A 15,199-nucleotide genomic window follows, 5' to 3' on the forward strand; every position below is an offset into this window, starting at 1 on the left:
GAACCAAGTGTAAAATATGTCCAGGTTTATTTCCAAAAATGGCAGTGTCTGTTAACTCTCTTTCCCATACATCCTACATCTCATTCAGAAAAATGGCATCTTCCGTACCCCGTAACAGGTTATGCCAAACTCTTCCCCCACATCTACCACTCCCAATTTCCAGAGGACTTCCAGGTGAAAGCAGAGCACGGGCTTCTCCCTTTCCCCAGGAGGTCAGATGCCAATCCCATGGTTTCAGTTCCCAGCCACCAATGGGGAACCACAAGAAGCTCAAAGCCAGCTGGCAAGTACCCAAGGGCCGCCTGAGCCTGGCCTTGTTCATTCCTTAAGGAAGAAGTGCATCTTGTCATTGATGTTCTTGCGCTCAGGGTTGAGGCGCTTAAGAATCTGTGCCAGTACATTGACTGTCTGCTCACTGCTTAGTCCAGTCTTCTTGGTTTGGAATTTCTTTAGAAGATCCTTAGTGGTCATGGGCTTGCGAGTCAGATATCGCCGCACAGCATCTTCCGTCAGCTGTACATCACTGCAAAAAGGAAACAGGTTAATGACCAATCCAGACACTAGTTATAGTTCTAACTAAGAGAAGAAATTCACAGAAAATCCTTTCTGTGTATCACTTACTTTGGGAAGTCAATACCTTATTGTGTGAAGAGCTATATATGGCAATTTGTACATAGTTCCAAGTCAACCAAATTTGAGTTGCAGATATCAGGAAGGCACCAGGTTAGAAAAACTTATTCTAAACCTTATTAAACAATTCATGTGGCTTTATGCTAAATTTTGCACAAAGAAACCAAATAATTACCATTTAAATATCATTAGTGTTTCATATACCTGCATATCAGTAATCTAGGTTTAAGTAGTCTTGATGGCAGGGGCAAAGTACCAACAAGGCACATTGTGAAACACTGGAAAACTAATGTACATCTTTGTTTAGAATGACAGTATTTAAAAAGATGAGAAATTGCACTGGCTTAACACAAATTATAAAATTATTTTAGATAATGGTTATTTTATTAAAATCTGATCTTAACCCTTTAGGAATATAAATAAAATATATCCCAAAAGAGTAACTTCACCTATACCACTTTCTTGGGGGGGGGTGTGTGCTATCAAATATATGTTTTTATAATACTGTTTCTCACCAAGCTGAATATAATCAGGTCTAATTAGCACTTGGATGGGAGACTTCTATAGAAACGAGGACAAGACTAAGAAATTGGAAAAATATCCTGAAAGGAGGCAGTAGCCTTTTTCATTTTTTCCCTTAAAAATGTTACTGGAATTTTTTAAAAAAAGAGAATGTTTATTTCTAAATGTGACATGTATACCATGTCCTCTCATGTTTTTAATACTATATTTAAAATATGAATATTTTCACTAATGATAATATTTCACTTAAGAAACATTAATATACAATTGATGACCAGATGCCACACATTTTGATATAAAGCAGATAGTTCTGTGGGCAATAAAGCAGTAGAAGTGGGCAAAGCTGGGATTTTTGTTTTCTTCCATGCAATGAATGTTAGAGAATTTGTTTTACAGAGGATTTTGGGCAAAGTTTACATGTCAGTTTTTATATTTCCTTCTTCAGTATGGCAAGGAAATCATACTGTTAATTTTCAGAAATGATGTACAAACAAATCTCTAGAAGTTATAGTGAAAAAAAAAATCCCAAGGAAACAGACTAATCATGATGCTGGAAAATAGATGGGGGTTGAACAGAACCTGTGACTTGTCTATGTCGGTCACTAAGGTAGGATTCAAACAAAAGGATTTATCTTTGCTTTTCTTAGACTTTCTCCTAGTACACTCTGTGTACAATTATTAGGCAATTGAGTATATTGACCATATCATCATTTTAATGCATATTTTCCATTTCCAAGCTATATAAACTTGAATGCTTATTGGATATAAGCATATCAGGTGATATATGCAATGAGGGAGGGTGTGGCCTAAAGAGATCAATACTCTATATCAAGGTGTGCAAAATTATTAGCCAGAGTCTTTTCCTCAGGCAAAATGGGCCAAAAAAGAGATTTAACTGACTCTGAAAAGTCATTTAAATTGTAAATTTAAATTGTAAAAAGTCTTTCAGAGGGATGCAGCACTCTTGAAATTGCTAAGATATTGGGTTGTGAGCACAGAACCATCAAACATTTTGTTGCAAATAGTCAACAGGGTTGCAAGGCACGTTTTGAGAAAAAAAGCCGCAAATTAACTGCCAAAGATTTGAGAAGAATCAAATATGAAGTTGCCAGGAACCTATTATCCTCCAGTGCTGTCATAATCCAGAACTGCAACCTATCTGGAGTGCCCAGAAGTACAAGATGTTCAGTGCTTAGAGACATGGCCAAGGTAAGGAAAGCTGAAACCCGACCACCACTGAACAAGACACATAAGTTGAAACAGCAAGACTGGGCCAAGAAATATCTGACGTCAGATTTTTCAAAGGTTTAATGGACTGATGAGCTGAGAGTGACTTGACAGACCAGATGGATGGGCCCATGGCTGGATCAGTAACGGGCACAGAGCTCCACTTCAGCTCAGACACCAGCAAGGTTGAGGTGGGGTACTGGTATGGGCTGGTATTCAAGATGAGCTAGTCGGACCTTTTCAGGTTGGAGATGGACTCAAAACCAACTCCCAAACCTACTGCCAATTTTTAGAAGACACTTTCCTCAAGCAGTGGTACAGTAAAAAGTCTGCATCTTTCAAGAAGACCATGATTTTTATGCAGGACAAGGCTCCATCGCATGCATCAAAGTACTCCACTGCATGGCTAGACAGTAAAGGCCTTAAAGATGAAAGACTTAATGAGATGGCCCCTTCCTCACCTGACCTAAACCCTATTGAGAACTTGTGGTCCCTTTTTAAACGGGATATTTGCGATGTAAGAAAACAGTATACCTCTCTGAAAAGTAAACTGGGAGGCTATGGTTGCTGCTGCACAAACAGTTGATCGTCAACTGTTTATTAACATTTTGGATTGACCGAGAACACTATAGTTTCAATAAAATTAATCCTCAGAAATACAACTTGCCTAATAATTGTGCACACAATTATGAATTATTTGGTTTCAGCGAAGTGCTATTTATAACCCCTACCATTTATTAATCATGTTTTAAAACAATGCATACTTTCAAATCACCAAATAATATATTCATATACTTACCCACTACTGGGTGTTGATTTGCCTGACTGTGGCTGTGGGGTAGATTTCCCAGATGTGGTGGCAGCCTGGGCTCCAGCATCCATTTTCAACCTCTTAGCTGCTGGGAGTTCACTGGACCCCGCCTGTCGCTTGCCTGTCCAAGACAAACAAAGTCAGATAAACTTTGAGCTACAGTTCAGAAGCGCCTTCTGGTCCATTCTCTCCTGGCAAACAATTCCAAGGACCCTGACCCATGTAAGGACAAGTGGGAGAGAGCTGCTGTAGAAGGAACAACCCATCTGGAGTCTTCTGCTAGCTTTAATTCAGTCTCAAGATATGACTCTGTTCAGTGCCAGAGATCTTGAAAACTCATTACTGTGGCAGAAGAAACTTCACAGCCAGAGACAAATTTGTTTTCCTACTTCAGTATCTGAACAGTTGCAGAATTAAATTTTTTACATTTTAGTTCAACAATCCATGCTCTGAAAACCATTCTGAAGGAAAACTTTGGACCTCACACAAGTGAAGCATCTTGTGAGATTCAATAAAGTAAAAAAGCTTCCACACAAATAAAAAAATCATTGGCAATGTTGCCACAATTATGTTAATTTTAATATCTTTAATAAGAGATTTAATTTAAAAAAATTTATATCAAACCCTGAACAAAGTATTGTCCAGGTTATTTTCATGAGTAGCACAAAGATGCCATATTCACAAGAATTCCAAAGCACATCTTCCAAATCATTTTAGGGAATGCATAATTCCAGTCACTAGCGGAACAGTGGCTAGATGAAATACAAAGAATGTATTATTACTGAAAGCCACAGAATGTAAACTAAAAGCCATAGAAAAAGAGGCAGATAACTAAGTAGGCTTAGATATTTAATTACTGAACACTAATGCTTGGTTGAAGTGGACAGCCTGCACATTTTCAAACTGTCTCTGTAGGCAAGTATTTGAAATACTTGCTTTGAAAAGGAATCCTTCACCATGGCTTCCCAAAAATACACTGAGTTCAGAGGGTAAATATACCAGGAAAGAGTCAGATAAGGTGAAATTCACACACACGACCCTACCTTGCTCCAGCTTGTTGGCTGCAGCCCGCAGCATGGATGAGGTGCTGCCGGCATCCACCAAGGGGGTCCCTGGACGGCTGTTCCCTTGTGAGCTGCTGGCTGAGCCCTTGCGCTCCTTTTTGGGAGGAGTCTTCTTTTTCTGTGAAGGTGTCAGGAGCATGGGCTCAATTATGCCCCATTGTTCTACCCAACCATGCCTGAGCCTGAGTCCCATACTGTGCTAAAAAGCCTTCTGAGTAGACAGAACATCAGCAAGGACTACTCTGTGAGGAGCAAAATGAAGTTGGTGCTGTAAGAAGCACTTCACCTCAGGAAGCAGCAGCAAAATAATCAACCTTGTGCTGGGGAATCCAGAGGGCCAATTTATGTTTGTCAAATAGCTACTACTAGGACACATTTTTAAACCCCAATGCCAAAAACGTAAGCCAGGCAAAATGTTTTATAGAGGAGTTGCTTCTATCCATTAATTTGCAAGGCTATCAAGCAAATCAGACAAATGAGTGGAAGCATAGAACTGGGAAAATAATTTGTAGGATTAACAACTATTCAGTGAAGTTAGGGTATGTGCCTAGTTCACAATACACAAATATAGTTGCCCATCCAGCTGAGCTGCAGTGGTAGAAACAGAAAGGGGAATTTCACTCTGGCTTTGTCCTTTACAAAAGCTCTGTTCTAACTACAAGCATATTGGAAGCATTCTGGGATTCACAAACCAAGTGAGAAGCAGATAAGAGATGGGATGGGTTCCTGGAGATGCCAGGAACAGCACCTAGCTTTCCTGCAGGAGGCAAGTTCAATGCTAGCTACCTCCTCTTCTCTGGGCAAAAGAAGCTGCCTCTGGAATTACCGTCATGAAGAGAGCTGAAGATGCTTCGCTGTCAATGTCACTATCCTCTGATGTCTCCGACTCATCACTGCTGTCTGCAAAGCACAGTCAAGAAATCAGTGGGAGCTTTCTCTCCTATCTTCAAGGCCACCAACACATTGACATGAGGGTGCTGAGCTGCTACTGGTTCATCAAGTCTGTCTCAGCTGCTGCAAAACTGCTGTGTTCCAAAATATTCAAGGTTTCCTCAAAGTAACAAGACCAGAGAAACCATCCGGCTGCTCTAACTCCCAAAGCAAATGTTGCTGGAGGTTTATTTCAGTGGCCCTGTGTGGTAAGAGTTGAATTCCACAAGAAAAACAGAATTTGGCAGCTGATATAAAATCAAGCAATTTTAATAACCAGTTGCCATAATTTGCTCTACTTCTTTTTCTTGTCAAAGCATAAAGCTTTTGGAAATATGAACTGTATGCTTCATACAGTGCTCTTGATTTCTGTCAAGTCATGCTACAAACATGACTTGATAGAAGGGCCTCTGTGGCTCAGACTGCTAAGACAGTCTGTTATTAACACAGCTGCCTGCAATTACTGCAGGTTCTAGTCCCACCAGGCCCAAGGTTGACTCAGCCTTCCATCCTTTATAAGGTAGGTAAAATGAGGACCCAGATTGTTGGGGGCAATAAGTTGACTTTGTATATAATATACAAATAGGATGAAGACTATTGCTAACATAGTGTAAGCCGCCCTGAGTCTTTGGAGAAGGGCGGGATATAAATGCAATAAAAAACCCCAAACAATTGCATTTTCACTTTCCCAAGCTTGATTTATATTTCCCTTTCCCGAGCTCCTATCCCATTCAGCTTCAGGCTTCATTACCTTTCTTTTTCTTTTTGTCCTGTGGAGTAGGGACCTTCTTCTCCTCCTCCTCCTCTTCTTTCTCCTCTGCAGGCTTCTCCTCCTCACTTTCTTCACTGCTCTCACTTGCTTCATCTATACCTGAAAAACAATATGGCTTGAATTATGGAGAAATCAGACTTTTCCTTGACTTCAGCTTCTCATTTTTTTTCATTAAACTTAAGAGCACATGCTCCCATTGATTTCCTTTGCCCAGGATAAGGAATGCACTTCTCCATTCATTAGTATGTGTGGCCTCTTTTGGCAGTAGAATAGCTCTCAACCACATATCTGGCCAACATTCACTCTAAACATAAACCTTACAGGTCAGTAAAGTAGCTGATCTAATGGGGATGCTGCTACTTCCCTGAGATTTTCTAGGGAAACATAATTTAAGGCATAGAAGTAGCCTGTTTCTCCTCAAATAAGACATCCCCTGATAATAAGCCCAGTCAAGCTTTTGAGCGCATGGCAACAAGGTTAAAAAAATATAAGACAGGGTCTTATTTTCGGAGAACACAGTAGAGATATAAAGATCTTTAAATAAAGGATCCTAGGCAGCTTTTATTCAATCCTCAAGGTCTTTTCCAGAAAAAAAATGTGAATCATCGGCTAACCTAACATGTATAACAGACACATATGCAAACTACACAATAACTCCAAAGGGCTAACAAGTCACATCTAACAATGCACCCACAGAATGATTTCCTAGATAAAATGCCTTGAAAATAGTGACCATGTCATTAATTTTGTTCATTTGTGTAACTGCTGCTGGTCTGATTCAGCCACGTACCTTTTGGGATGTCTTCTTTGGTGACTTTGGGCTTGCCGACTGCTTCCTCTGCTGAGCTGCTGTAAAATGAAAGAAAACCCAATTCTGAGCAAAGCAATATACCCTATAAATTGGCAGTGGAGAACACAATCCATTCCCAGAAAAGGACCATGAATTAGCAGCATACTGAATAAGGCATCCTCCAGATGGATGGGACTCCCAACATAGCAAAAGCAGATACTGGAGGAGGAGCAGCTGAGCCACATGAAAAGTAACCGTGCAATTGGGCAGAAATTGTTTGTGCCTCTTAGGGGCACATACCTTGATCCATCCGACATGTAGTCCACTTCCTGGCCCTCAAAGTCTCCATCATCACTATCTTCAAAGGCTTCGTCATCTGATCCTTTCTTCTTTTTCTTTTTTTTGGTGAGCGGTGCTTTTTTCTTAGTTTTGGCAGGCTTTTCACCTATGGAAGGATGCCCATATGATCTATTTATTTCCTTATGAAAAACATTTCAAAGCCAAAATCTATAAACCATTTTGCCCAAGGGGAAAACGGCAGCAAACAGGAATTGCAAGCTATTGTAGAGAGATAGTCAAAAATGGCACAAGACAAAAGATAAGCCTATCTTTATGCAAACCAGGACCTCCTCCTCCTCCTGGATCTGAACAGCATTCGAGTCTGAGCCTCTGCTCAATATATTTTAGCTGCATTGTCTATGAATTCTGGGAAATGGTCCACTCATCTGGAGACCACTCAACTGTGATAAGAACTACTTTTTTCAATCCCAACATCCCACCGCCCTGCCCCTCCCACAGGCCGCACCATCAGTGTCACTGAACTCGCTGTCATCTGAACTCATCTCCAGTTCATCTTCCAGGTCATGGATTTTTAGATCGCTGCCTTTCTTTTTGCCTTTCTTCTCTTTCTCCTCCTCTTCTTCCTCACCCTGGTCCTTCAGCCGCCGTTGCTGCATGATGCTGAAGTGGTTTAGGACTTTGTTTCTCCTGCAGATGAGGAGGGTCAACCAGATGGCCTGTTAAAACCTACTCGGGAGAGAAGAACTCCTTGCAAAAGCTCTGGCAAAAAACTTGTCTGAAGCCTTAAGATTCCAGCTAGTTACAGGGCAGCCTGGGTGTGAGGGAACTGGTTCTGTTCTGGCTTTTTAAGAACAAATAAACTTGTAGAAGATGAAAAATGAAACTGGCATCCTTAAACACCTTGATTTTACTCCATGCCATAGAAGAAGGCTCTCTAATAGCGGTTATTGTTTTTAAAATTTATTAATCAAATGTATACGCTTCCCATCTCACTATTTAAGTGACTCGGATTGGTTTACAAATTGTATATAAATCTATACAAAACTATCCTATAAATTCTTGCTGTTCGACTATAATACCGATTTGTTTACAAGTAGCCTTTCTCTAATGCTGCTCTCCAGATATTCTGAAAATGCAACTCCCAGCATTTCAGGCCAGTAGGGGTGATTGACGCTGTGGGCTGCTGCCGGTTGTAACAATCAGTTCACCCGGAACTGAAAATGTGAGCCCTCGCCAGGGTGGATGTGCGGGGCCAGCTGCTGGTTGAAACTACTGGTTCACCTGAACTGGTCTGAACAGGCAACAGCCCACCACTGAGTGATTGTCTAAAAGGCTAGGCTTCAAAGAACTGCATTGCAAAGAGCTGATGTTGCACAGCAGCTAAAAGCAAAAACTCTGATTTAAATTTACCTGCCATAATCACAGTACTTAACTTTAAGTAAGGTTTCTCACTATAATTCCTTGCTAGAACAGGAAGGCCTATTTTATAGGTGGGAATCAAGTTGAGGAAGGCCTTGCAGGCCTTTCTGGGATTAGTTCCTGATGGAGCATGGGCAGGAATATCATCTTCCAATTCTCACCTTTCCCATTCCTCCTCAGCTTCCTCTGCAGTCAAGGTGCGATGCTTGGCTATAGGTGTAAAATTATACCAATTGTTTACTGGGAAGGCTTCAAAAGCACCATCTGGACACTGAGTAAAGATGTAATAGGATGTGTTTTCAGTCACACCACCCTTTTTCACTCCTTTGAACCTGTGAAAAAAAATCCACACACAGTAACTTCAGGATTTAAAGCTGAAACAGTATGAGAAGGCTAGGAAGAGGGGCACACAACTGTTAATACAGACAACTTCATGCATCTTCCCTGAGTAATTCTCTACTCATAATCTGGAGTGGGCCTAACCATTTTCCCAGGAAAGAGTAGTAGGAAAAAAAATAGCCCACATTCTAAAGCCAAGTCCAAGCCTATTTTATTTATTTATTTATTTATTTCATCAAGCATGTAATAGGTAACAGATATAAGTATAAACATAATTATGAATACATGAAATGGATACATATAAATATCAACTACTCACTTGCGTCCAGCCTTGCCATTGACTTTCAGGATCCAAGGCTGATCCTCAAGTTTGAATTCCTTCAGGACAATGCCATATTTCTTGCGCCTTGCTTCCTCACGCAGCTTGCGGTTGAACTCACTGCCAGCTCCAGATTCTGGCATCTCTTCTTCCTGGTAGATCTTCTTATTGCTGAGATCTCGCTCCATCTTTGCCTAAGGAAGATCAGGAAGTAAAGGGACCAGGAAAGTACCATTTCTTCAAAGGAAATGGAAGGATAAAACTATTCCTCAGCACGTTAATACCATTTTTCAAGATGTATGGATTTCTAAAAGCTTTTAATTCCCTGAAATATATATGTATTTTAAAGAAGTATATTATATATCTCATGTCAATTCAGCTGCAATCAGTTAATCCTGAAAATGATGAAAAGTATTCTACTGAAGGAATACGTATGTGCAACAGGAATCTCCATAGCTATGAAGGCCAAGGATCCGTTAATAAGATGTTTGTTAACAAATCTAACATGCTTTCTACTGATCCCCCAATTTAAGACTTATATGGCTTCCAAATGCCTTTTTTCACACACATCCATCACAGTCTGTAATCTTGATTACAGCAAAGATTCCTAAATGCACACATTTAATAACTGCATAATGCAGCAGTACTAGATTTCTTTAATTGTAGCCCTTCCTAGGCCTCTGTCATTCTTCCACAGGAAACTTGCCAAACTCAGAAAATAAGAGATGCAAATGAAACTTTTTTGTTTTTTGGTGGCTGCTTAGATTAGTCCGTGCCGTTTTCTTGGCAAGGTTTTCAGAAGTGGTTTTCCTGGGCCTTCTTCCTAGGGTTAAAAACAGTGGTGGGTTTCAAATTTTTTTACTACTGGTTCTGTGCGTGTGGCTTGGTGGGCATGGCAGGGGAAGGATACTGTAAAATCTCCATTTCCACCCCAATCCAGGGGAAGGTTACTGCAAAATCCCCATTTCCTCCCAATCAGCTGGAACTTGGGAGACAGAGAATAGATGGGGGCAGGGCCAGACAGAATTTTTACTATTGGTTCTCCGAACTATTCAAAATTTCCACTACCACTTCTCCAGAACTGGTCAGAACCTGCTGAAACCCAGTGACTGGCTCAAGATCACCCAGTTTGCTTTGTACCCTAGGCAGGATCAGAACTCTCACTCTTCTGGTTTTTAGCAAGACGTCTTACCCCAGTGCTTCCCAATTTTTTTCTTCCATTACCCAAAACTCTGTATCAGAATTTTTTTTTACCTCTTACCAGAAAGTCCTTATTTAAATGGCTCTGTTGTGATTGCAGATCATTACCCAAAGAAAAAACACTTTTACCTACCGGTAATTTGCCCAGGTTTGGGGAGCACTGCCTTAATCACTACACCAAATTGCCTCTCAAGTTCAGATAATAGGTTGTCAGGCATCTATTATTTAAGTATTAAATATATAAAGCCCTCATATTATCATTTAAAATCATTAAAATGATCACAAGAAGAGAGAACCACTACTGAAAGTGCGCCTTCTCTGTTCAGAGTCTGATCTTTTCAACCAGCAAACTTTCTGAGGCTGCAAGACGTATACCATAGAAGCATGCATGCGGTACTAAAGGCGAAGACAGATAATCGTGGCCAAAACCTTAATGCTGGATTTGTAGCACGCAAGATGCAGTTTCTTAATGTAAAAACTTTATGCATTGAATACAGGTTCCTACCTGGTGCCAGGTGGCGAAGTTGACCTTGTCGGCAGCATTGAAGGCCATAATATTATATTTCTTGGAGGTGCTTCTTTGGAAACAGAAAAGGAAAATGAATGTTAGATTAAGATCGATGGCATCCAAATGCAACTCCTTCATTCAGCCACATGAACTCACTTGATGACTTTGGGCCAATAATGATCTTTTAGCTCAGCCCATCTAACACCACTGTTATGGGGACAGAACTGTAAAAGGAATTGCTACATAATTTTCTCTGACCTCTTGCAAGAAAGAAACTTAAAAAAACCTAATAGAACTTTCAGTTTAGATACAGAGCACAGAATTGATAAGTTTCCTCCAACAGGATGTAGGGGGTGAATAATGGGCCAAGATTTAAACCAATAAACAATAAGACTATTAAGGGCTATGGTTAGTTTTGATAGTTATATATTATCTCTGATAATCTATGGGAGACATCTCACTGTTGCATTTTATGTCTTGGTTATGGGCTTCCCAAAGGCATCCACCAAATCATAAGGGGCAAATGTGGACTTACTAATCTTTGATCTTACCCAACACAACACTTCTTAGCAGCCCAATTGTTATATATAAAGGCCACTGGATTTGGCCTTTGCAGAGTGTTGAGCACCACATGTAAGACACTTATCTATGTTCTATTTCTCTAAAAAGCTGCTTTGGGCAGAGGTTTGTCTGGTGATCTTTGTACTGAGCAGATCACGGTTAATCTCCCAGAAGCTAAGCAGAGCTGGTCTGATTAGTACTTAAAAATTATAGACCTCATGGGTAGAGGGGAGAAGTCAAAACACAATCCAGAAAAAGCCAGCAGCAAACTGTGTCTAACACTGCCAAGCAAACTGCATGACCTCAGTTGCTTCTGCATCAGCTATGGAGCTGGCTGACTGGCTGTTATTTGCAGTAGACATACTACACCCCATTTTCACTTTACAGAAGCTACTGGCCAGCCACAGGTGAAGCTGAGCTGTACACCAGAAGGGGAAGACATGTGAAGTAAGTAACTTTCCTACCAGCCATAGTTCCAGACTATGGTTAAGACTTAGCACTTCTCCTTGAGTCTGGAGTGGTCAAACAAATATGTCATAGGACATCCTATACTGAGGGAGAGCTTTGTCCAGTCATAATGATCAGCAGATTGCTGAGGACCTATCGTGTCTGCATGCCATGTATTGAAGCTACAGACTTTTTAGTATAAGTACTCGACACAATTGAGCCTAACATTTCTGTTGTTAAATGACAGTTGTAAAGTGAGTTTTGCCCCATTTTACGATCTTTCTTGACATCATTGTAAGTGAATCACTGTGTCAGCTTTGGAAGCCATATTAGGCCGGAGGCTTCCGAACTGCCACCTTCTCATGTGTGGGAAAGGAGGAGGGGGGATTTGGTAGAGGGGTCCATTAGACATAATAACATTCTTCTTGCTGGTCAAGGTCAGACCGAACCTACATCTGGAGAAGGAGTGGCTGGAGTGATGTCTCGAGATGGGACGGTTGGCGATTGGAGCATGTGATCGGCAGAGGGGTCAAGGAGGGTAGGGATTTAGAGGTTGTCTTACTGAGGAAAAACCTGAATCCCCAGATTCGGATTTTATCCAGTTGTGCAAGGTTACCTATGCTAGTAAAAGAACTTTGAAAGATGTTTGCTTCAGAGTCTTTTCTGCAAGAGGGGGTTTTCTGGAATGCTGACACACTGCAGTTGTTCAGTGAATTTGGGTTCCCATTGACACTGCTTGTCAGAAGGTCACAAAAGGTAATCACATGACCCTGGGGTATTGCAACCATCATAAATATGAGTCAGTTGGCAAGCATCTGAATTTTGATCATGTGACCATGGGGTTGCTGCAACAATTGCATGAAAAATGGTCATAAGTCACTTTTTTCAGTACCACTGTAACTTTGAAAGGTCACTAAATGAACTGTTAAGGACTACCTGTACTGTGTTGCAAGACAAAGTATAAAAGACCATCAAAGGCTCCAAGTACCAAACACATTACAAAATAATGTTGCAGGCTGTAAGAGAAAGCTTTTTGGAAATAACAATTTGGCTTGTCAATGTTGTTTTTCTGTGACCGCAGTATACAGCTCATAGCTGCTAGCTAAAATGCCAGTCAGAGGAAACCTCTTAGTACCCCTGTATGTCCTTCACTGCCATATATGAGCCTGAAAGTCATCCCTTTGTCATAAGCTGTTATGGGATGCAGGCCTTCCAGTTCATTTAATTACTCCACATTGCAGAATCCTTTTCTGTCCTGACTTTACATCACCCCAACCCCTCATCATTTCAAAACCAGAGCTGCAAGTAGTGTTCAGATTTGAATGTGTTGCAGATTTGTTTAATTAATTGGCCAGTGCAGCCAATACATTTGTGCCTGAAATGGCAAAAGTAGCAAGCAACTCTTCTATTACTTGCAGTCTTATTTAATGTTAAGTTGTAACTGACTGGATTATTACAAAATATTAAAATTATTTTAAAAAAGTAAAAAGAATGGAAATGAAATGAAAGGCTGAGAGAGAGAAAAGTGTACTGACTTGGGAACCCGGACGACATATTCAGTTACTCCCTGGTTGCTGGTTCCCTAGGAAAGAGAAAGAAAAGAAACTACATAAATACAAGAGGAAACAGGTAAAAGTGGCTGGACAAGTTATGTCAATGCATGTGAGTAGGACTGATACATGGGTATTAAAGGCACAGAGTTTAGCATTGTAAAAATAAAATGTCATTATTTAATCAATATATTCTGTCCTATAGAAAGTAAACAGCAGCATGGAAGGTCATGATTCAAAAATAATATAAAATGTCCAAGGATTAAGACAGAGTATATTTCTATCCCAACAAACCCACCCACTTATCAATGACTAAGATTGACCTGATGGCTGGTTTTGACAATCTCAGAAATGCATGGAAAGAGAAACAGAATTGTGCAGAGGAAGGTCTGTGGCCCACCCCAGACAATAAATTCAGATTCATCATGAAATATTATTTACTTATTTGTATCCCACCTTTATTATTTTTACAAATAACTCAAAGTGGAGAACATATACAACACATCTTCCTCCTCCTATTTCCCCCACATCAACAATGTTAGAAAGTGACTGGCATCAAGTCAAGAAATCAAAACAACAAATAGCAGGAATCGTACAGACAGCTACTTCTTACCTTGATGTCAGGACACATCTGATAGGTAAGCAAAAGATCTGTTCAGTTTCCCTGACCTGTTCAGTTTCCCATGCTTTGAGCAATGATCCCCATACTTTTTCAATAAAATTGCCAAGGGCTGCAGTAAAACATCTGAAGGCAACTGGTTGGGAAGGTTAAATCAGACGAAATTCCGAGTGGAATTTTGGACAGTTGGCATTCTAATTATATGAATGGCCTAGGTGGCTTTACAGTATTGAGGATTCCATTCAAGATTCCAACCTCCTCCCCCAAGGCTTCTCAAAAGTAATGTAAGAAGGAATTGAGATAACCCTAGCCTCAAATGTAGTTTAGCCATATCTGACTCTTGAAAATAAGAACTCACCAAAGAAGTCATTTCTGACGTTTGAACTGGTATTCAACCACGTTTCTTTTTCAACCGCAGATTCTATAGAAGAAAGAGGCACAGTCAGTTTTATAAAAGCCTGGGAGCAGTATCAGAAAAAGTCTAAAATGCCAAGTGAGCAAAGAAAAGCAAAACAAAGGGATACTTTAGCTGGGATTGCCTCAAGGGCCCCTTTAAATATTGGCTGAGTGAGAAAGTGAGTGAGAAAAGAGCTCTGAAAAAGAAGCAAAGCAGGCACAGAGCTTCTGGTTTTTCTTTTTTCTTTTCCTCTAAGGCTACATATCGCAGATGGCCGGTGTTCGTGTGTAGGAAGCTTCTTGCACTGAAAGATAACATTTCTATTTTTCTTTTAGAGAGCATTTTCGTTAAGAAGCAAATAACTTAAAATAAGTTATACGAACCAAACCCAGCTCGGGGACACTCCTTCCAGGCTAAGATTTTTCCTCCTGAGAGGAGCTGGGAACTAGGATACCAAAATCTAACTGGCAGCTAGAGAAAGGTGAGCAAGAGACGGAGGGGAGACCTCCGCGACCGGACGTCTAAAGCCTCCGCTAAGCCGGCTCGATTCAGAGCGGCTAGAGACACAAAGCGGGCACTGAAGGATGTTGGGATCCATCCCGGAGAGGAAAAGACATCCAGGATCCAGAATGTCCTGATCGATCGGCAAAGGCGACGGCAGCCGAGGACGGGATCGGCCGGGTTCTTTTCCCCGGAGCCTCCCTTCCCTTCCCCGCGGATCCCCCGTTCTTACCTAAGCAGTGTCAGCCAGCTCCTCAAACTCGCATGCGCAAACTCTGGCGACTGCTAAGAAG

The 15,199-nt window shown here is 40.8% G+C and overlaps 1 protein-coding gene across 2 annotated transcripts; it reads right to left on the reverse strand.

Moving 5' to 3' along the window:
* Window positions 1–10: 10 nt before the first annotated feature.
* GTF2F1 (general transcription factor IIF subunit 1) lies at window positions 11–15,187 on the reverse strand. Of its 2 annotated transcripts, none has more exons than XM_058173800.1 (14): window positions 15,139–15,187; window positions 14,367–14,429; window positions 13,375–13,421; window positions 10,829–10,901; window positions 9,124–9,317; window positions 8,627–8,797; window positions 7,552–7,733; window positions 7,047–7,191; window positions 6,747–6,805; window positions 5,936–6,055; window positions 5,081–5,154; window positions 4,234–4,372; window positions 3,179–3,311; window positions 11–523 (listed from the first exon to the last, which is right to left on the reverse strand). In XM_058173800.1, exons 2-14 carry the CDS (start codon window positions 14,376–14,378, stop codon window positions 319–321), a joined length of 1,554 nt encoding a protein of 517 aa, XP_058029783.1. In that variant the 5' UTR covers window positions 14,379–14,429; window positions 15,139–15,187; the 3' UTR covers window positions 11–318. The 2 variants fall into 2 exon arrangements, with proteins under 2 accessions (XP_058029783.1, XP_058029782.1); XM_058173799.1 differs by lacking the exon at window positions 15,139–15,187 and adding an exon at window positions 14,789–15,132.
* Window positions 15,188–15,199: the final 12 nt, after the last annotated feature.

The sequence above is a fragment of the Ahaetulla prasina genome, chromosome 2, assembly GCF_028640845.1.
Source record: "Ahaetulla prasina isolate Xishuangbanna chromosome 2, ASM2864084v1, whole genome shotgun sequence".
Classification (NCBI taxonomy): Eukaryota; Metazoa; Chordata; class Lepidosauria; order Squamata; family Colubridae; genus Ahaetulla; species Ahaetulla prasina.